Source organism: Xyrauchen texanus, chromosome 3, assembly GCF_025860055.1.
Source record: "Xyrauchen texanus isolate HMW12.3.18 chromosome 3, RBS_HiC_50CHRs, whole genome shotgun sequence".
NCBI classification, from domain to species: domain Eukaryota; kingdom Metazoa; phylum Chordata; class Actinopteri; order Cypriniformes; family Catostomidae; genus Xyrauchen; species Xyrauchen texanus.
In genome coordinates, this window is record NC_068278.1 from 50876381 (window position 1) to 50900723 (window position 24343).

General features: G+C 36.9%; 1 protein-coding gene across 1 annotated transcript in view; it reads left to right on the forward strand.

Annotated features, from left to right (window-relative positions):
• The window catches only part of LOC127632368 (kremen protein 1-like), a 92538-nt gene that overhangs the window by 40835 nt on the left and 27360 nt on the right, over positions 1-24343 (forward strand). Inside the window, exons 2-3 of the mRNA XM_052110924.1 lie at positions 4422-4584; positions 16260-16351. Coding sequence (XP_051966884.1) covers positions 4422-4584; positions 16260-16351 — 255 coding nt within the window. The remainder of the gene's footprint in view (positions 1-4421; positions 4585-16259; positions 16352-24343) is intronic.

Here is a 24343-nt window from a genome sequence, read left to right on the forward strand (position 1 = left end):
ATATTGCCTTTTTATCCTTAGCGCTATTCAAAGCGCTATTACTTTTCATTATTTTTGGATTACCACAAGAGCACATATGTAAATAAAGTCAAGATAAAATCAGTATGATCTCTAAAACTTTCAATTATGCCTTGAACACAAACAGAACATGTTTAAGTAATATTATGAGTATTTAAAATACAAAATATAAGTAACTGTATTCCACTACAGTTACAATTTAAATAATTGGTATTTAGAATACAGTTACATTCAAAAAGTATTTTGATTACTGAAGAGATTACTTTGCATTTTATTGTCATTTGTTTAATTTAATATTTAATCCTTTCAGATGGAAAATATTTATAAATATAAATGATTCGATTCAAAGTGCATTTGAACAGCCGTGAAACACTTTCTTATGATGTGTTACATTCATACGAGCAGACAGAGAAGTATGCTTGAAGTAAGTTTGGAGCACAAGAAATAGAAATAAAAATTGTGTAAATTGTCAGCTTTACGCTAAGCTAAAATGCAATTTCTAACCATTTTACATGCACATGCTATTAGGCACGATCATATTTTTTTATCAAGAAAATTATTGTTGGATCATAATTTCATATTCTTGATAATTATTTTTGTATTGTTTTCCTGTAAAAATATCAAAACATCCTTTTTAGAACAGATGAACTGAATTACAGTATGTCTTAGTTAACATTAAACTAAATCAGATAGGATATACCTCAAAATACTGCAAAGTGTAATTCTACCATGTATTGCAGTTAGGGTTTATAGGCAATAGCAATTTGAATTTTGCACTTTTCATTTCATTTCAGACTGTATTCAATAGGTATATCAGATGTTATCATCATCATCTTTAATATTATCATAATTAAATGCTGGAGAGTGTCTTTCCTCTGCTTGCTCATGATCCCAAGTCACCAGCTAACAGTTTATGGCTGATTTATATGTTTATGTTTATGTTTAAGGAGGATTTTAAGGGGAAAAAAGTATTGATTCCAAAAGGAAAACCAAATCTAGTTTTAAAGAATAGGTCAAAACAGATTTAAACTAAGTGTGTCTTTTTAATAACTTATTCAAGTGTTGAACATGTTACATTTGCCAGAATGTCTCCCTCACCCAGACATTTGAACTGTTCTCAACAAAAATTGATAAAAATCAGATACATTCTTCATTGAACTTTCTTTCCTAAGAAATTAAAACACATTTTCAATTAATTTGCTATTTATGTGTTCAATTTGGATTTGTTAATAATGATCAGGGGTGCAAAATCACGAGAAGTGAAAAAGGGGAGAAAGCCATTGCATTGGTTTTCCATGGGTATTTTTCAGTTGATTTTTGTATTGTTGTTGTATTCAAAACTTTTTTTCTTAATTGATGAAGGTTTAAGTACCATTCACTAGGGCTGCAACTAACGATTATTTTGATAATCGACTAATCTAATGATTATTGGAACGATTATTTGACTATTCTGCGATTGTTGCAACTAGGGATGGGCATTCATCAATAATAGTTAAGCTCATAAAAATGAATATTTGAATATTCTATTATATAAATGAAGGTAATTAATGAGAAAGAGAGGTTATAAAACATTTTTTGTCATAAACGTTGTAAAAAAACAAGCTTATATCATGTCCTGTATTTTTCTATATATATATATATATATATATATATATATATATATATATATATATATATATATATATATATATATATATATATAATCAAGCAATGCATGAAAACAAAAAGGATAGCTAAAGTATAACATTTAAGCTCATGCAAAGCGAGGAAAAAGAAACCGCTAATGAAGGAGACTGACGCAGTTAATGTACAGGATAAATATAAACACTCAACATATAATAGTTATTTTTATATTGTATCTCATGTTTTTGTTGAGAAAAACAAGTATATCCACATTCTCAGTAAACTATACTCATTTATACACACCAGTTTAAATGAAGGAATGTCCCTTACCTCAGCTAGGCATAGTCTTTCTCGGATGCCATGTTTGTTGTATACAGAAGCGTCGTGGGGATTAGGTTGTTACGGGGATGCTGCTTTCTGACGAGCTTCACATATATGAGAGTAAATTGTACATCGCTTATCCAGTACATTTAAACAGGAAGCCAGCTTTCTCGCAGTAAGAAACATTCTTACAATAACCTGCTTTTTTGGTGTCCATCTGAACATACTTCTGCGAGTGCAGTATAGACAAAATATAAGTATATTCAAGATCTATTTTCTGAAAGCAAGTCTAAATATCTTATATGCTGTTTCTCAGGTGAATGTATCTTTTTTAAAAGGATTTTATGATTTTAAAATATTTGTAATTTTTATATTATATTCAACATTCTCAGATAACAATTTGCTGTTCTGCATTATAGCTGCTAAAGGAAATATGCATTGTTTTTAATGAGTTTTAGATATTATTTTTAGGAAACAAGCCAAAACAAAAAAAATAAAATGTACTTTGTTGCAGTACATGGGGCGAAGACTACCCTCTCTCACCTTTCTGTTCACTTCAATCCATATTTAACTCCCCAAAAAACCAAACACTCTTATTAATAAAAATGCACTATCACATTCCTGTGACAATGTGTGCCTCAGCCACGTGCAGTTTCCATCTCTCCCCCTTAGATCAGAACATTTGCGCAACTCATAGAAAAGAAGAGGTGATGACTGCACAGAGAAATGCCAGTTTTGGAGTTTGTAATTATTTACATGAACTGTTTCCTTAATATTTGAACTTTAACAAAGCTATAACACATTAAATATAACTGCATTAAAGATATAATGCCAGGGTGTTTTCTTTAAAGATGCTAGACATGCAAGTTTTACTTCAGTGCTTCTGTATTAAGATGGTTTTTTAACATCACTGTAACAGATTACAGTTTCCTAATTTTGTATCCTGATTACCTAATGCTGTTACAAGTAATCCGTTACTCCCCAAGCCTGTGGATGAGAATATAATGGAGACTTGGGGATTGGGCTATTCTGACTTGCTTCAGTAAGCAACCACACTTGAAAACAAAATCGAGATTTCTGGCAAACTTGCTGCAAATTCACCTCTCATTATTTTCACATGCAAATGAGCTTTGTGGCACACTCTTCATTGTCGCCAAAGGCTTGCTGCAGGTTCACCTCTACAGTTGTTGAAGAGCTTCAAACTTCTGCAAACATTTGCGGCGAGTCACAAGCTCATTTGCATGTGGAAAAAAACGTTTGCAGCAAGTTTGTCATAACATAACGCAGGGTGGGCATCTGGGTATCTCAGCGAGTAAAGATGCTGACTACAACCCCTGGAGTCACAAAATTGGTTGCAGGGTGTGCTGAGTGACTCCAGCCAGGTCTCCTAAGCAACAAAATTGGCTCGGTTGGTAAGGAGGGTAGAGTCACATGGGGTAACCTCCTCGTGGTCGCTATAACGTGGTTCTCGCTCTCTGTGGGGCACGTTGTGAGTTGTGAGTGGATGCTTTGCTCTCACTAACATTTTCAGAGAATGCACAAGTCTAATTCACTTGCTATGATTGATACTCATTCTTATAATAGTAATTATCAATAGTGAGCCATGACTATTCTTGCACATTTTCAGTTTGTCTGCTTCCCCCAGCAGAAGATTTTGGAAAGAAGCTAAAAGAAGATAAATATGGAAATGGTATTATGAGCTCCTAGCAGGTTTTGAGGTACCCCACATATTAAAGCCAGGGTTTAAATATGTACTCTCACCACATACCAGCTTCCTCATTCAAACCAGTACTCAATCCAAATGAGATGCTTTGAAGTTTAGAGCTTAGAAATACTAACAGATACCCTTTGATGGGATAGTTACCCTCTTGTTTATTTTGACTGTGCATACAATAAGTCCTGTGTCGCTGTAGTTTTTGGTGGAGAAAAAGTTCTTTTTTTCTTCCACGTGGTTGCCATTTAGATAGAGGCAAAACAACATTGTTGAATAGCCCAAGCTGGTTTGCTGGTCTTAGCTGGTTTAAGTTGATTTACCTGGTCTCCCTGCCTTTAAGTATAGAATACTTTTTTATTTCTCCCATTTTTCAGTTTCTTTTTTTTTACACAGGTGTTTTAGAAAAGGTAATTCACACAATTCTCATTTCATCTGGTTGTTGCAAACTTACAGAATTAGTTATGAGATTCATAGGCTGATCATAACACAAATGTAATATCAGAATCATAAACCTGATTCATAATTTATTTATTTGATTCATTATAATTATTGCCCCCTTATTTATATTATGCAGTACATACTGAACTTTCACCATAAAAAAATATTGCTAATAACAAATGAGCAATGTTAGCAACTAAATTCGTAGTGCCAATTAGTAATTTCAAGAGTACAAGCTAACAGATTCCTAGCAAAAAGCTGCATAAAACTAAATTCTGTAGTGGTAAAATTCTCTTGTGTCTTTCAGAGTGTTATACTGCAAATGGAGAGGACTACAGAGGCCGACAGAATCAGACCAGTCTTCAAGTGGGAAGGCCATGTCTTTTCTGGAATGAGACTTTCCAACATCCCTACAATACCCTCAAATATCCCAATGGAGAAGGAGGCCTTGGACCACATAACTTCTGCAGGTCAGACAATGCTATAAGTCGAAACATAATATAAATGTTCTGCAGAATCTCCCAGTGAATTTTAAGCTGAGTAAACCCAATAGATTTTCAGAAATGTATACCCTTACAAAAAAGTAAAGGTTATGGTATCAGATGGTAATACCATAATATGTTGATACACTGTACACTATATGGTACTGAACAGTGTTTGGTAAGTTAATTAAAAATAGTAATCCTTGTGTTGGTTTCGAGTCCACCTTAGTCGAGTCTGAGTCAATTCAGAGTCTTTAAACAATTGAGTCCTGGGCCTGTGTAGCTCAGCGAGTTTTGACGCTGACTACCAAACCTGGAGTTACGAGTTTGAATCCAGGGTGTGCTGAGTGACTCCAGCCAAGTCTCTTAAGCAACCAAAATGACCCGGTTGCTAGGGAGGGTGGAGTTATATGGGGTAACCTCCTCTTGGTTGCTATAATGTGGTTCTTGCTCTCGGTGGGGCGTGTGGTGTGTTATGCGTTTATACCGCGGAGAATAGCGTGAAGCCTCCACACGTGCTACGTCTCTGCGGTAACACGCTCAACATGCCACGTGATAAGATGTGCGGATTGATGGTCTCAGAATAGGATGCAACTGAGATTCGTCCTCCGCCACATGGATTGAGTCACTACGCCACAACAAGGATTTAGAGTGCATTGGGAATTGGGCATGCCAAATTGGGGAGAAAAGTGGAGACTAAAAGCATTTTTAGTCCAAAAGGGGCCGAGTCAGTATTTTCAACATCAGTATTTTAAGCTTACTTTAACCTTCACAACTAAGAAAAACTATTTGTCAATATATATATATGCAAAAACAAATGATTAGTATCCTGCTAATTTCAAAGTGGTTTCAGAATGAAAGCATATGCTTTATGTGTATGAAGACAAAACTGTCCTTCATCACACTTCGTATTGTGTTCTGTGGACTTGTTCAATTATTTGGTGATTTTCCACTCAACTCAAACATAGACTAAAGAAAGTGAAGTTTTTTATTTCTACTTCGTTTTTCACAATTTGTCCATTCAATTTAGTTTAGTTTGATCTAAAATGATGCGTGAAATACAGTTAATGTAATCAGTTATATACATTTAATGTGTTTAATACGTTTAATAAATGGTAATATTAAAACATTTAATAATGCCCATAAAATTAAATACAACAACATAAAATAAAAACAGAAGGGATCAGATATCCATCCATCCATCCATCTTCAACCGCTTATCCGAAGTCGGGTCATTAACCAGCTCTGACTGGGGGACCCCGAGGCGTTCCCAGGCCAGTGTGGAGATGTAATCTCTTCACCTAATCCTGGGTCTTCCCCGAGGCCTCCTCCCAGCTTGATGTGCCTGAAACACTTCCCTAGGGAGGCAGCCAGGGGGCATCCTTACCAGATGCCCAAACCACCTCAACTGACTCCTTTCGAAGCAAAGGAGCAGCGGCTCTATTCCGATCTCTAAGGGAGAAGCCCGCCACCCTTTTGAGGAAGCCCATTTCGGCCGCTTGTACTCACGACCTAGTTCTTTCGGTTATGACCCAGCCTTCATGACCATAGGGTAGGAACAAAAATTGACTGGTAGATCGATCCCCGCTGCCCCGATTCTCTGGCAAACCTCCCGCTCCATTGTCCCCTCACTCGTGAACAAGACCCCGAGGTACTTGAACTCCTTCACTTTGGGCAATACCACCTTACCTACCTGGAGTACACACTCCATCGGTTTCCTGCTGAGAACCATGGCCTCAGATTTAGAGGTGCTAATCCTCATCCCTGCCGCTTCACACTTGCACGCTGCTGCTCTCAACCAGAATAATCGCACTTAAGGACATGTACATGTGAAAACTGATGCGCAGTATCAAATACACAGAATGTATGATAGTATTCATTGTAGAGAGGTCATCAATCAATATGAAGACAAAGCCAAATCCCAGACATTTAGTGGCAATTTTGAAATCCAGGCCGGATGCTCTTTTTAAGGTCTGGAAAAACAACATGTATGGGAAAAAGAGGACGTATGGTCACCCTATGTTACTTTATTTTTGGTTTGTTTGTATTTTATTACATCACAAATGGCATGGACTCGGCCAGACTCCCGAAAAAGTCAGAAATGTATCCGAGTCTGTGACCATAAAAAAGACAAGTCCATTAAAATTGGATTTGTGACTCAGACTCGAGTCCGAGTCTAAAGATAGTCTAAATAATCCACCACAAATGACATTTTCATAATCCAAAACATTATCTTTTTAAGGATCTTAAAAACCCAATTCAGGCCTTAACACTTTCATACAGTCAAACATAGTGCATATACTGTAGGCAATAGATTCTATAAAATGAAATAAATACAGTACAGCAGACATAACCCATTTGTTCACATGTTTAATATATTATATACAGTATTTGATTAGATTTTTTATGACAAGAAATCTAAAATTTTAATAAAAAAAAAAAAAAAATACACCTCTACACTTCCCACATCTACCGGTTGTGCAGTGTCACGTACAAAAATAATTCACTCCAGGGCACACTGCAGGGGAATTTAGACTCTACTCATGAAAAGATTAAACCAAACTAAATGATTCCAAATTCATTTCACTTAGTTGGAGAGAACCATTTTCATTCAAAATGTTCCTCAGAAAGTCATAATGCAGCATTTGACTGTGGTCCATGAGTGTAGGTTTATTTTTTGTTCCTGTCATTATGTGGACTCAGCAGGGCTTGAAGAGTTTACATTTGCAAAGTCGCCTCAAATCCCTCTGTACTGAAACAAATGCAGTAGAGCCACAATGTGGATGACCGATAGCCTTCTTCCGCCTTTGATTCACTTTCTTTCAGAATACACTAACACTCGGAGGACAAAACAAAACATTTCTGTCACAGGCAACAGTCTAACCAGTGTTTAACTACTGATAGATTATGATATGATGGAGTATTTGGTTCACTCACACATGTAACACAATATTCCAGCCATACTCTGTTTAAAAAGTTTGTCAATTTGACAAAAGTGTCTTTTTCTGGCTGTATAGCATCATTACACTTTGCAGCCTTTTAGAGTTTCGAGTTTCTCGCAGTTTTCTCAGCTGTAATGTCACTCCTCGGACTTAAGATAGAAGTAGCTTGGATGACGATTAGAGCACAGAGATGAAAAATGACATTTAAGAGCATTTGACTGCCATACTGTTTACTGCTTAAAGGGATAGCTCACTCAAAAGATTATGTCATCATTTATTCCATTCTCATTGCTCAAATCCCTTATGCTTTTCTTTTTCCGTGGAACACAAGAGGAGTCCCATGCTGCTCTTTTCCATACAACAAAAAAATAAGTTATTGCAAGATTTATAGTGAAAAATTGCTTACATTTTAGTCAAATCCAAATATGTTTATGGTACTTTTCATCCTTTTTGGAGCTTGACAGCCTCTGGTCACCATTCACTTTCATTGTATGGAAAAGAGCAACCTGAGCATTCTGCCAAATAACTCCTTTTGTGCTTCCCAGAAGAATATTTTTGAACCAACATGAGGGTGAGTAAATGATGACAGAATATTTATTTTGGGGTAAACTATTACTTTAATACTCATCTAACCTGGCTAGAGGGGTGCTGGGGTGACTTTGTGTGGGTGAATGTGTGTGTGTGTGTGTGTGTGTGTGTGTGTGTGTGTGTGTGTGTGTGTGTGTGTGTGCGTGTTTTTGTGATTTACGAGGACAATCGTTTGTCCAAAAGTTTGTAAGTTACAAACTGGTAATTACAAGGTTATTATGCTATAAATGTGATTTATGAGGACATTTCTAGTGTCCCCATAATTCAAATCGCTTAAAAATCATACTAAACAATGTTTTATTGAAAATGTAAAAATGCAGAATGTTTTCTGTGAGGGTTAGGTTTAGGGGTTGTGTTAGGTTTAGAGGATAGAATCTATAGTTTGTACAGTATAAAAGTCATTATGTCTATGGAAAGTCCTCATAATGATAGGTAGACCAACATGTGTGTGTGTGTGTGTGTGTACAGATCCAGCAGACTGTATGATATGGGATGTGAAAGCTGGATTCAGAATGGCAGACAGAGATTAAGTGAAAAGGGGGCAGATCATCATCAGGAACAGCAGTGTTGATTTTAGGCACATGGTTGTGTGGCATTATGTCTGCTGGGAGTGTATGTAGGAACGTTTTTATGTGTCGTAATCGACTTTGGGAATTGGCTTGAGAGGAGCATGCCAAACAGGCTAAGTGACAAGGTTTATGGTCCTTAAATATAATTGAGCATGGCTTAAATAACATAAGAACTTATGTAAAACATCCATCTATATATTCATCTGTCTGTCTGTCTGACATAAAATCCAATTATCCAACTACCTTGCTGGCTGTTTGTATTCACATTCAAGTAGTTGATTCAAAAGTCTAATGTATTTTTATCTGTTAGCAACAGGCCAGGAAAAGAGACAGGTGTGTGTTTTAAAGAAATATGACAATTATTATTTGTGTAGTGGATGTTTTATAGTCCCAATTACGTGTACAGAAAGAATGGTTATGAAAATCTCCTGAGTGTGTGTGTGTGTTTGTTTAATGATGTCATAAACTGTGTTTGCATCTCTTTGTTGGCTTGTCTACACACCATTTGACTTGAAAGGAGGGAACTGCAGTCTTGGCATGTGAGAGAGGGAGAGAAAGAGAAATGGAGGTGCCAAATCCTAATAACCATCACATTTAATCTTTATTGTGTGCTGTGAAATAGCTATGAAAACCTCTTATTAATTGTGAATAAAAGGATCTGAGAGTGTTTGGGAGTAAGAGGGAAGAGGTCAACAACTCCTCTGCTTTCTCTTAGATATGTTTCCTACCTGCCTCTGATTTATTTTCCACCTCCTTAGCCAGACTTATCACAGTGAAATTGGAAATAGTAGATTGACATTTCTTAAGCTAAAATCAGTCTGTGCTTACCAAAATTCCAAACACTGCCCCCAGTGGCCAAACGCGGTAAGTGTTGTTTGGCATACAGGCAAGTTTGAACTCCATTTTCCGGTTGTAATGTCCACAGAGGGGCGCCAAATGCAAGTTGCAAAGTGAGTCTTCAGCGCTGCTGACACGACACGCTTCTGGTCACATCAAAAGGGAATGTGCAAAAATGTCTGATAGGAGATGTCGCCAATCCTAGTAAAAAAATATCACTGAACTGCACAGCCAGAAGAAAATATATACAACACTGAACAAATTAACTGCTTTTCAAAGGGGCTAATTACCTCACTCATTATATATATATATATATATATATATATATATATATATATATATATATATATATATATATATAATATAATATAATATAACAACTTTCCTCTACACAGACAATGAAGCAAATGAACAAGTAAACTATAACTGTTACGTGCTAGTCAGAATGCGTAACTTGCGTTGTAAATATGCTGTTTCTGTAAAAACCTTGAAAAAAAACATATCAAAACACGTTTCTAAAGCATGAAGAAATCAGAATACTGTAACTTATTTGGATAACACTTCATTCTATTCATTAGTCATATTTTCGTCAGAGGTATAATTACAAAAATTAGCGGTTATGACATGACGAAATATTGACTACATTTGAAGGGCATTTTTGTCAAAGGACTATACCTATAAGCTACTTATAGAGACAACTGTATGCAATCCAATCAATTCCAATAAAATAGATAAAATAAAGTCTCGCCCTACATTTGTTTTTCTCGTTGAATATCCTGTTTCGCTTGGAAATCACATTACCGTGTAAATTGGGTTTTTCCCAGAAAGCGTTTCAAGTTTAATTTTGTTTACTTCCTCAGGCCGTATTGTCTTTATTGTTAGTGTAAGTGTAAGCAACCGTCAACCCTGCTTGCTCTTTTGCCTTGATTCAGCTGGTTATTGTTTACACTGTTGTTTATGTGGTTGTGAAATTGATTGTGTCATTATCCACTTTCAGATGAAAGTTCAGTGAGCTTTGTATTGGCACGTAATACCGCAAGCGTGTTCTACGTGACATAGATACAATAAACTGTGACAAGAATCTCTAATGATTTCATTGAACCTTTTGTAAAAGCCTCTATTCACAACCAAAGTGTATTTGCTGTAGCATTTTTAGCTGTGTCAAATATACATCAATGTCTATTTACCTGTTTTGTATATTTTTGAGAAGTATAATGCTAGATATCAGCTTTTACAGGCCTATGCTTGTAACTCAATTCTGCTGAAGCAAATGTTTGCTGAACCAGACACAAAGTCTATTTCCCAAATTTCCCTCCCTGATATTTCCTTTGGATACTGCTTAACTGCAGAAGGCTAACAGTGTGGCTGGGGTTTTCAGGAAAAAAGGCTATTTTCAGCCATTCCCTACTATATATTTTGCATGCTTTTGTTGTTAAAAAATCCCAGTGTTATTTTATGAATAGCTTTGTGCCAAAGTTTTAAAAGTTTATCATAAATTTTATGATTATGGTGCATGGAAAGCAGTTATTAAAGAAAAGCTTTTGAACCCAGTCAAGACAAGAACAGCTGGTTTTCTCTCAGTACAGATGGATTATAATCCTGAAACAAATTAGAGAGAAAATATGTTCTGTTGCTGTTACAATAAACCATAACTGCTCAACACAGTGTTCTTACACATCAGATTGTTCTCGGATCTAGTGTCTTAATAGCCTTTGTGGTCACCATGGAGAGCTTTCAGTTTTTGAAAAACTAAGCAAAGAAATGTCCTATGATTCCTTAAGAGAAATACAAATAATTTTCTTCTTGAGATCTCTTCTGAAACTCTAGAGGACACACATGTGAGATTACTAGGGTCTTTGCTCAGTAAAAAAATGTAAGATGCAGAGGACTTTTCTATGGAAGGATAGATAGACGGACGGACGGAATGATATATAGACAGACAGACTGTCAGATAGATAGATAGCCAGACAGACAGACAGACAGACAGACAGACAGATAGATAGATAGACAGACAGACAGACAGACAGACAGACAGACAGACAGACAGACAGACAGATAGATAGATAGATAGATAGATAGATAAACAGATGGACGGACAACAGGCTTTTAGATAGATAGATAGATAGATAGATAGATAGATAGATAGATAGATAGATAGATAGATAGATAGATAGATAGATAGACGGATGGATGGGCTTTTAGATAGCTAGATAGATAGATAGATAGATAGACAGACGGACGGACGGACAGGCTTTTAGATAGACAGACGGAAGGCTGGACGGGCTTATAGATAGATAGATAGATAGATAGATAGATAGATAGATAGATAGATAGATAGATAGATAGATAGATAGATAGATAGATAGACAGACAGACGGACGGATGGACGGGCTTTTAGATAGATAGATAGATAGATAGACAGACAGACAGACAGACAGACAGACAGACAGACAGACAGACAGACAGACGGACGGACGGACAGGCTTTTAGATAGATAGACAGACGGACGGATGGACGGGCTTTTAGATAGATAGATAGATAGACAGACAGACGGACGGATGGACGGGCTTTTAGATAGATAGATAGATAGATAGATAGATAGATAGATAGATAGATAGATAGATAGATAGATAGATAGATAGATAGATAGATAGATAGATAGATAGATAGATAGACAGACGGACGGACAGGCTTTTAGATAGATAGATAGATAGATAGATAGATAGATAGATAGATAGATAGATAGATAGATAGATAGACAAACAGACAGATAGACAGTTAGATAGATAGATAGATAGATAGATAGATAGATAGATAGATAGATAGATAGATAGATAGATAGATAGACGGACGGATGGACGGGCTTTTAGATAGATAGATAGATAGATAGATAGATAGATAGATAGATAGATAGATAGATAGATAGATAGATAGATAGATAGATAGATAGATAGATAGATAGATAGATAGATAGATAGATAGACGGACGGACAGGCTTTTAGATAGATAGATAGATAGATAGATAGATAGATAGATAGATAGATAGATAGATAGATAGATAGATAGATAGATAGATAGACAAACAGACAGATAGACAGTTAGATAGATAGATAGATAGATAGATAGATAGATAGACAGACAGACAGACAGACAGACAGACAGATAGATAGATACCTACCTACCTACCTTCCTACCTACCTACCTACCTACCAAAACCATATTCTATTAATATCTGATCGCTGTCCTTTTCTGCATATCGCGGCGCCGTTTTGTGGTCCATTCTGCATAATGCAGCGGCTCATTTTAGTTTATCACGGCCCATTCGGCCCGTTTCACGGCTGACCCACCGGCCCGCTCGGTTCTCCCGTTGGCCAGTCCGCCCCTGATTGGCTCCAAAGTGCGTCGCCCCACCGAAATAATCCCTGGTATGCCAGATTACCAGTCCAGCCCTGTTTGTACCCAAACCATTCATTCTCACAAGAACATCTTTAAAAAATACTTGAGTGTCTACAAATTCCAATCTTTCTTTTTGGAGGTTGTATATGATTGTGATATTGGGATTATGTGTATTTAAAATTTCTACAAATGTATAAAACTCTCCCTCTGAACGAGTGCAAAGCCCAAAAATGTTATTCAAATATCTACAACACATGACAGTTAAAACAGGGCATTTCTGAAAGACAGTTTGCTCCTAGTCTGCCATATAAATATTGGCATAAACTGGGGCAAACTTCTTTCCCAAAGCTGTGCCATGTACTTGTAAATAGCGTTTACAACAACGTTTTATACCGTACACTGGCATAAGCAGCCTGCGTTATTCAGAAGCTTCTCATTTCAGAAAAAAATATATTAAAAGGCCTTGCATTGCCATCTTCTGGAAGATATTTTATGCTATGAGGAAAATGGTCATAAAAATAAAGAGTCAAGAAAATTAGCCAAGGTGAGAACTTAGAAGAAGATAATAGGCTACAAACGTATATAGAGGCCTATAAAAAACTAAAATAAACGCTTCTTGGAGAAAATAACCAAAATTATGTATCCACTTCTTCTAGAAAATAAATATCAAATAATTATAAACCCTTCTTGCAAAAACATAAATGACCGAAATAATGCGGAGTGCATCTTTTGTCTTTATAATATTCTTTGTGTGCTTCATTTTGAAGAGGTAAACTAGATTGAACCTTCACCAGATATCGCACCTGTTATAATAGCTCCTCTTCATTTTCTTGACTTGTTTGGGAGTCGTCCCATTTTTTGGATTGTTTTGTTTTCTTCAGGGATTTCCCTGGGTCAAAAATTAAGTAGCATGAGTGATCCCGACCCACTCTAGCTTTCCTGTATATTTCGGGAAGCCTGCTGGACTCGCCCGTATTTACATGATCCAAAGAAAGCACACACGACACACATGAAACAGATGCGTGTCAGATAGAAGTATATTATTCATATGACACAGCCCTAGACAAATGACCTAACGATTTTTGTTATTTAAATATTTCTTTGTTAAGGAAAGTATACGAAATGTGGCAAATTTGGTTCATTTTTTAATGTATTTTTTTCCTTGGTGAATTTTTTTTTTTTAATAGACATTTATTCCATCATAGCCATTTTTTTAAATAGAAAAGAAGCTATATAGAACAAACATTTGCCATTTTGTGTCATTATTATATCACATTTTTATGCATAGTCCATCGCAAAATAAGCAGCTTAAGTAAATGACCAGATTTTCTCCCATTTGTCCAGCAAACATTGTTAATTCCGGACACGTTGGCCGGCACCAAAAATTCTTAGCTGAAACTCTGAACCCCACATGTCCAAAGGCAGGAGTATTTCCCATCCCATTAACCAACTAGGACAGATGATGTGCTCATCATTATGTTAACACATGAAAGACGCTGAGATTCTTTACTAACTCTCAGAAGGGATTTGACCCTGCAGGCTTCACTGGACACACAAACATACAGTTATCATCATAGAAATATACCTTTGCACACACACATATGCTCATACACATCCACATATTTCAAGGACACCCGAGAGCAAACAGGGCTGTGTTTGGTGATCAAAGCCACCTATTATATCTGGTCTGGGAGTGCACCCCTGCATTCTCTGTGCTAGTGCTTTTCTCCCACCCTTGGGGGGAGGAGGGATGTAATTAGAGGTTTTAAACAGCAAGATGAATTAAAGTGATCGCTGAATGACCCCAGAGGCAACCTGGATCAAATGAAGCCATATAGGAACCTGGCACAATGTATTACTAAGTTTATGTGTGTGCATGCAAGCAGCAAATAAATCATAAGGAAGTTAACAATTTTAAAGGGATATTTCGCCTTAAAATAAAATAATCTGTGAACATTTGATCAGATCACGTGTTCTAAACCCATATGACTTACTGACATGTTTACATACACTTTTTAGAGGCATAAATGCAATGCAATAATTAATCTTATCTATATATTACATAAAAAAATTATAAACAAACATCAGTTCTTGGTTCAAGAGATCCAGCTCAAAAGTCATTCGTTTTGGAATTAAACTACACTGGTCATGCATTATGCTTTGCATTGTAGAACCGTTGCCAGATTATTAAGAAAAGACTCTCAGGGTATTTTAGGGAGCTTTTCTATCCGCATTGCCGAACTAATGCATGTTCAAGAACCGTTAACTCAACAAAAGTCATGAAATTCATTTGGTTCCGATGTGTACTGGTTGCTTTTTTGACTTATAATCTCATCTCTATTGAACCTCAATCGCCCTTAAGACTTTAATACCAAACAGGTGTCTTTCCTGAAGAGGGATATACATTATTCAAAAAGCAATGCAAAGTAGCCATTATATTTCACTGAATCATAATGTAAATCCCATCAGGCCTGGCGGGCTTGTCGCTCCTGATTGTTGATATACACACTCCGCACCAAAAGCCATACTGTTTTCTAAGCAGGCCAGATCTCATTCTCCTTAATAGAATGAGATAGTTTGCCGACTCCAAGCTGAGGTTAAGTTTCCCCGGACACAAAAAGAAAGCCCTTGAAAAGGTGCTTCACTCAATACACTTTCCTGTTGTAAAGAGAGAAGAAGAGAAGCTGGAAAGTGTTTTTGATAGGGGAAGAAAAGACTGTGGCACGCCCATTTGATTCCACTTCACAATGGCTGAAATCAGATATCTGTAGCCTCAGGGTCGAGCTGGAGATGTTGCATTGTAGCTCCGTAAAGGCGAGAAGAATAGCTTTTCTAGCAATTATCATTATTACTGACTGCACGGGGCACGCGAAGGGGATTCGGTAGGACCAATTATGATGAATGTTGGGTTTGTGAAGAAATCGACTAATCACTACCTCGTCTGGCCATATAATAATCAATTTTCTGTTTGATGGCTTTTTGGGGTTTGGCGGTAGACATCAACTTGAAAGTATGCACCAAAGAGCTTAAAGGGGTTTCAAAGCAGACAAAGCCAGTAAACTCTGCATGTCACTGTCTGGACAGGAACAAAGCCCTTCCCCAGGCCCTTGTGTAGACGCCGGCCTGGAGGTGGACATGCTTGGAGAGGCAGGGCAGGGGAAGAGAAAGAGGCTCAATAAAGCACATAGGTTCCCTCTGTTGGGGGAGTTTATATCTGACTGAGAACCCATGAAGAGACTTTTTGTTGGTGTGACAACTATGCTTGAAGTAAATGATCTTGTTTTAACAGTCTGTCTCTCTCTGTCTCTTTCTGTCTACCTCTCTTGCACAGGAACCCAGATGGAGATGTTCGGCCATGGTGTTACATTGCAGATCTTGAGGACGGAATCTACTGGAAGTATTGTGACATTCCGACCTGTCAAAGTGAGTGTTTTGAGAAGACAATAAATAAACAAAATTAGAAGAACTAGTGGTGGGGGAGAAAAGGCTGAATTTTAAAGTATCGCAATATTTTACTAGGTTATAGGTTATAGCAAAGTCTTTGTAGCAAATCAGTCAACTGGCAGCTATCTTTGGAACGCTCTCGGTAAGCTATTTCCAGTCATGAAAGTGCAGTTCCTATCTACTTGAATAGGGTAACGTCGAAACCTTAAAAACGGTTGTATTACGATCAAAGAACATATTTAAAATCAGCAGTAAAATCGGACAACACTGGACACATACATTTTGCTTCTTGTCTGTATCTACTGTAAAAAGTGATTGGCTCTTTACCTGTAAGACGGGACTTCCTTTCTACATCCGTTGACCATTGGGCATTCCAATTTCTCCCATTCATTTTAATGGAAGTGGCCTGTCCCTGCTAAATAGTCTCTGGATATAGATAGCCAGATTAAAGGCCTTATGTGGTTTGTTTAAATTAAAGTTTAAAAAGTTTGAAAAGTCTGGCCCATTTAAATGTTCCATGAATGGAAGTCTATGGGATTTGTTGAATTTTGTAACTTTGCTGCGAAAAAGAAAAATTGCAAGTCTGAAAAATATAGCACAGTAAAGCCACCATTCCAGCATCAGGTCGAACGGTTCTAGATGCGAATCTAGATTTACTAAATGCAAATTGACAATCGTGAGAGCCATGTACTTAAGCTTTTCCACCAGAACAGTTGAGTGTGGTTAAGCACGGTTTGTGGGCTCAAGTGAATATGCTACTATAACCATTCCTCATTATGCTCAGAACCGTTTGGCCCAATGGTGGGAAAGAGGTCTGAAGGTCTATGCCTAGTTTGGTGGATGTAGCTTGAAAGCTTTTGTAGGAATTATTCAGACATTTTGGTCTTGGTTAAGGGTTTTTGAAAAAACCCTTAACCAAATCTGTAGATTAACTATACGTTGACTTTGTCAAGCAAACATACCGTAATAAGCTACGTAATAATGATATTATATTATCACAACAAGATATTGATATTATATTGTAACCCTAGGTCCCTGATGATTCCTGCATACACACAACACTTCGTACTCCATTCACTATCATTTAGTCAAGTCAAGTAATTTTTATTTGTATAGTGCCTTTCACAACACACATCTTTTCAAAGCAGCTTTACAGAAGATCAGAAATTAACAGAAGATAAAACTGTAATGTCTATAATGTCTATGAGTCATCATTGTGTATTTTGATCAAATATGATTGTGAATTATGTTTAAAAATAAGCAATTAAATAATAATTGTATTTATAACCCCAGTGAGCAAGCCGAAGGCTTGCCTTTTGATGCATCCAGACATGGTAGACCGGAACGGCAAGCTTATGTGAAGAAATTTTGCATTACGCTGCATACCAGTTTCAAGTTTGGTGAACTCTCTACTATGAATTTGAATGAGGAGAACACATGTGACCAATAGAAGATTGAAACATCACACACTGATGCCTTGGCTTGATACAAAGAATACATATTACAAAGCGGTGTGTTTTTGTTGTTGCAAGAAAGTGAGTAGATGGTATATTTTAATATTTTAAATATAATATGACTTGTTAGCACATAAGCCCTCAAGCGTGACATCATATTCTGTCTGTTGCCGTGTCTGAAATAATTTCACACACTCAAAGCCTGATGTGACTGTGGTTTTAGAAAAAAACAGAGCACATATAAAGAAAGGAATTTAGCAAAAAATCTGTAGGTTCCCATAATCAGGATTATGAAACTGTATTATGCAAATCTGCATTTTTTTGGAACTATTTTGGAAGGAAAAATGACTAATTGCTTCATCAGAGATCACACTGTCCCAGCATGCACAAATACTTTTGTGTTGCCTGTCAACACTAGATGTTTTTGTGTTCTCCACCCAGAGAGTGTATACAAATGTGTGTGTATCCGTGTATTTAACGGTAATTGTGCACCACAAAACATTTATATAGGTGTTGCATCAATATTGATTATTCACTTTTTCTAACCTATAATCAACATTGTTCGTAAAATCAATATAGAAAATTTGTTCTCTTTCTTTGGCTGAGTAATAATGAATAAGTCTTTCTGTGCACATCTCGAGGGCAGATGTGTGTGTGCATGTGCATACTAGTGCAAACTCATTTTCCTGTCAATCAGATTTGTATAATCCCACTAAGCATGTTTTCTACTGTACTGGCAGAGAAAGATAGCCGTCCATCCCTGCCTTTTTTTAATTTGCTTAAAGAGGCCCTATTATGCTTTTTGGGATTTTACCTTTCCTTTAGAGTGTAATATGGCTGTTTGTGCATGTAAAAGGACTGCAAAGTTACAAAGCATAAAGTCCATGCCAAAGGGAGTTACTCTCTCACACAGAAAACACTGCTCCGGAACTGGCTAAAATGCCTGGTTTGCAGTCCAGGCATTACTCCCTTGACATATCTACGTCACTATGGGAACACATTTGCATAATGCTGCTCAGGAAGCCTTGGGAGCCTAAACTCGATTATGGTGAGGGGCGTTACATTTCCGACACACACTCTAAGCGGTTGACCAATCACAACAGACTTGGCCAGCTGGCCAATCAGAGCAGACTGGACTTTTCGGAAAGGGCTTTAAAGAGACAGTAGTTACAACAGACCGTTTCAGACAGAGGGTGAAAAGAGGTGCTGCAGCAATGTACAGTATGAGAAAAATTATGTGTTTTTTTAAAGCATGTAAACCTATTCTAGGAGACCCCAAAATAAAATTAAGGACCTGTAAATGAACATAATATGGGGTCTTTAAAATTAAATATAGTGTTTCTTTAACTAATGTCTATTCACTGGTGTATGGGACACCACAGCTATGAGCCCATTAAATTCTGCTAAGTTTTACCATCTTTACTCTGCAAAGCAAGCTGCATCTTATTAAGCTGCGATATAGCTTATCCCACAGCAATCATACCATAAAGAGAAGACTGGGGCAATTGTCACAAGGGAAGTTGTCACAAAGGCTGTTTCTCAGTAAAAATTCAGTTCACAAATATATACTTTCTCTAGCAGAGATGCTTTCTTGTTGGGCAGTTGCTTTTGTGGCTGTGTTTGTGAACTTCTGAGATATTGAAAACTGTGTTAAGTCGGTCTATCTAGATGCAGTAAATACCGCATATTAAGATATATATCCCTGAAAAAAATTGCATAAAGATGCGCTTAATTAATATGCAAACTTAAGATGCGAGCTAGGACTAAGGAGCTAAGTCTTTTATTACTGAAAGACACGATGGGCTCTATTTGCTATTTTTTCTGTGCTAAAACATTTCAATTCCACATCTGTTTTCAGCGAATTCAGTTCCTGCATTTGCATTTTGGAGATTTCACCATCAGGTGGTAATAAAGTTAATGTCCAAACTCTGAAAATATGGTGGAACATCAAATTATATCCGTGAATGGTATTTTTCCACCTGTTGTTGTAGAGTGATTTTTAAGTCAATGGAAAAGGGGCTGGTGGAAGAAGTTGGAAACTAAAATGTTTGGATTTTGTATGAATTTTTTGACCACTGAAGTGTGTGCCGACACAATCACCGTTAATACTAGCCATGATTTGTGTGTCAGTAGAGGAAAATGATTAATAATACTTACATTCTCTATAATTTAATGGAGCATACATCCATATCCTAAACCACATTTTCCATGTGCATAAAAGGAGCATGTCCCATTTAACAAGGATGCAATTACAATAATGTAAGTCCATATTTCTATTCTTCTAATTCATTGCAAACAGTCCATTAACACTACCAACTTCTTATGAATGTCAATGACACAATCCACCTTGCGAGTGTGGCGCTCGGCTTCCATAGGAATGAATTGAAAATTCGCTCACCACGTGCCAGTGGAAGTGTACGGTTACCGTATGCTTATTGGCCATGCCCAATGGCTTTGCGCTTCTGACTTATGGCATAGCGCTGTCCTTATCAACTATTTTTCCTCATAATCATCTATTTTAGCCTATTTAGAGCCTGCTGCCTTTTAAACTAACTTAAAACACCTGACAAATCAGTAAAAGGCTACGACTGTCAATTGTACACAAAGTGCATTGAACTACGGAAAGCCGAAAGGGACAAAATATCCTTGTTATTGTTTTTCATAATGTTTAAAGTGCATAGTGTTAATTCATGCAACTTTTGATTTTAAAGCGTATTTGTGGCTGAGAATATGGATAGTGGTACCTTTAAGTTTTAGTAATATTTAAAGATTAATATATGACATCCCACAGATTTAACATTTAAACTTTTAATATAACCCTTACAAAATATCTAAACTAGCCGCAAATTTGAAGCTTGTTATTTTCACATGCAGATGAGCTTTTCATTCACCACAAATGTTTCCCAGTAGTTTGCAGCTCTTTGTCGGTAGTGGTGAACCTCCGGCAAACCTTTGGCAACAACTGACAATTTTGTGGAAAATTTGCCATGAACTCTTGATTTTCGTAAGGGAAAGTGTAATATATTATATATTTTTTTTATTATTAAAAGATGGCCTCATACATATCCACAGAGGTCTGTGCTAAGTACCAAATATCCAATGACCCTAGAACCGCCACTGTATGTGGCAATGCAGAAATTGACAAAAGTAAACCAACCCTGAGAAATATTCACTTGAGTAATAAATGTGATAATAAAGCCCCGGTCTCCCCTATAGTTTACATTACTAATTAAAGTGGCATGCAGTAGATGTATTTACACAGAAATCACACTCATCGTGCCCTGCCTGGAAAGTTCAATGTTGAATATCATGCATAAATTAAGTCGCCCTTTTATTAACAATGGCAAAAAAGGTTTGCATACTGCCAGATTTAAACTTTTTTATTATTATTATATAAATCCTGAAAGATTAAAAAAATAATAATACATTTAGCCAAGTACAAAAAGGCAAAATAAAAAGTAAAGACTATACAGTATAAGAGGGGTCTAGATTGCCCACAGTAGCTTTTCATTTGCTTTTTTCAACACCACATTTTTAACCCTGCTACAAACTCAAAGTATGACATTATTGCACATATTCTACTGGACCAATTATGCTGTTATGGCCCTGTATCAAACCCCCTAATGTCCGAAAACCTTGTAACATTAATTATGATGGATAGCTCACTGTCATCAATCAATTTTATCTCTTTAATTTTTTTCAATAACAGGTACTGCTTCATAGTTGTGTTGAGCCCTGCTGCTCATGGATAGTTTAATACTGTAGGTCATCTCAGGGTTTCAGTCTATGATATTAACTTTAATTGTCCTTCTTCGTCTCCAGTTCAACAAACAACAGACCTGCACACAGGCCTAACAAATTACACAATTACACTCGCCGACCTATTTTACAGAAGTGCCACATGCATGCATACACACATTATTCTGTCTGCATGCCCCTTATCTGCCTGATTGAAGTTAACAAAGCCCACCCAACTATTGCCCCTCTGGGCTGCGATGGCAGGCAAATTTAGGACAGCTTCTGTCCAAGCCAGTTGTCTTTTGTGTTATGCTCACTGATTTGAGTGTGGTTTACCGTAAATGTGTGTGCATTCTGGTTTGTAACCCATCTGGTTGCTGCACGTCACATATTCCCGTCAGCTCTCGGCATCGCCTATATCAAGTGCAGCCTAACGCACGCTCCTGTTTCGGGTTGGATATTGTGGAGTTGGTCTTGGGTGGCAGGGTGGTGCCCTAAAGCAAAGATGTCCACAATACTGGCAATAAAAGCAGGCCGATTTGTTGGACCTTGTAGCTGCAGGCAGCTGTTATGCAGTGAAATCAGAAAGCAGTCTGCGCCATTGTAGCATCACAAATGACACGCGCACATGCACCTGGGGCCGTTTTTCATATTTTGCTTGGGATGAAATGATCAGTGAATAAAAGAACAAAACTTGCCCTGATCTCCAATGGAAACGCTGTTAACTGCAAAATTATTTTCTTTTCCTTGTTTGTTCATTTTTAGTATGTTTTGTTTTCACTGAAAGTCTCACTTTTTTAGGCTTTATGTTATCATGTTATTCATTTGCAGATGTTCTGTCTGTTTTTGTCATGCAAATTGAGATCAGTACAAATTCTATTGGCATATTTGTGTTGTGTTCCTGTTCGCTCATTATCTGATTTGCATAATACCTGTACAGAATCAGGACTCTAGAGTTGTTTGTTTATTTTTATTTGTCAAAGGTTGGCCTCCATTTTCATGGCATCTATTAACGCTTGAGCTCTGGCCAACACCATTAGCCTGTTCAAATTTGTTGAGGCAATAACACATATTGGATAGACATTCTCTCAAACGATGCACAGTATCTGCCAACATTGATCTTAGTTTGGCTTTATAATTGCAACCTTTATGGAAGCTATCTCTTTAACATGTTAATGTCATGTAGAAGTAGGATCTTGACAGGCTCAATTTGAAGAGCTGAAGGAATGTTCCAGATTCAATACAACTAAGCTCAATTAACAGCATTTGTGGCATGCTGATTTCCACAACAAATATTTTACAGAAATGTTTTAAAAAAAGAAAAAAGGAAAATTCACCACTACATTAAGGCACTTACAGTGGAAGTGAATGGGGCCAGTTTACAAATGTTAAAATACACATAATTTCAAAAGTATTGCCAAAAGACATACAAATTATGCATGTTAACATGATTTTAGTGTAAAAAACCCCTAACCTTATCTGTATAAAATTATCTAATTTTACAACATATTTGTCATGACAATGAAACCCTGTATTCCCAGTATTGGATATAACTTTACACAGATAAGATTAGTAAGTGATTTTATCACACTAAAATCATGTTAACACATTTAATGTTTAAGTCTTGTGGAAATACTTTTGAAACAATGTGTATATTAACACTTATGGGTTAGCCCCATTCACTTCCATTGTACTGTAAGTGCATTACTGTAACCATGTGTTTTAATTAACAAGGGGCAAGTTGAAATTCATTTTTGTGGTAATCAACATTATGCCACAAATGCTGTTGATTGAGCTTAACTTATGTTTAACCCAGAACATTCCTTTAAATCTTAAGTGTGTATGTGACAGGGCGGAGGGCGTGGCCAGGTCGTGATTATACACACCCGGTCCCTTATCAGGCTAATCAAGCCTCCGAGAGGGATAAAGGCCGACTGCGGAGGATTGTGCAGGAGAGAGTGATAGTTTACGGACATGTCAGTCATGTGTGTGTTTTGTGTCTTTTAAGTTTATCATTAAAAATATTATTTATATTATCAAGCCGGTTCTCGCCTCCTCCTTCCCACTGAACTCCTTTACAGTGTAATTTCTGTGGCATTAAACAGAACATCTAGTTTTCTAACAGGCTTACTCAACACTACTTTCGTCTTTCATTGGTTGACCAAAAACATAGTCCCGCTCCAAACTTACACCTTTGGTTGAGCCATTGTTGCTGGTTCGGGTTGGTTGGGAACAAAGAAATGTTTTGACAGGATCACAGAGCCACACTGTTTACACTTTTCAGGGGAACCTACCAATGGTTTGCTTTGTCTTTGTATATTAAGCTGTGATAGAAGAGAGTTTTTTAACAGAGAAAAAGTGACACACTAAAATGTTTTAGGTAGTGCTTTAAAGGTGGTTACCTGTCTTACAGCATACCTGTGGATATTCAAAACATAGGTTGAGTGCCAAACTATTTGGCTGGTTATAACAAAGCAAGTGACTTAGAGAGATACAGTTCCTTCCTCTATTCTCTCTCTCTCTCTCTCTCTCTCTCTCTCTACTTCAAATGTGCCACTGTTTACAGAGACTGATTTCTGTACTCACCTGCCTGTGTGTAAGAGAACCAGCTGCATTCCACACTGATAGCTAATTTACCTAAAGCGAATAACAACAGCACCTGTTAAAGGGTTGTTTTTGTTTTTTGTCAGTGATCATGTTATCAGATGTGTGCGTTGTTTAGTTCATAGTTCTGTTTGGATTTGCTCTTTAATGTGCCTTTAATTAGAGATAAGAAAAA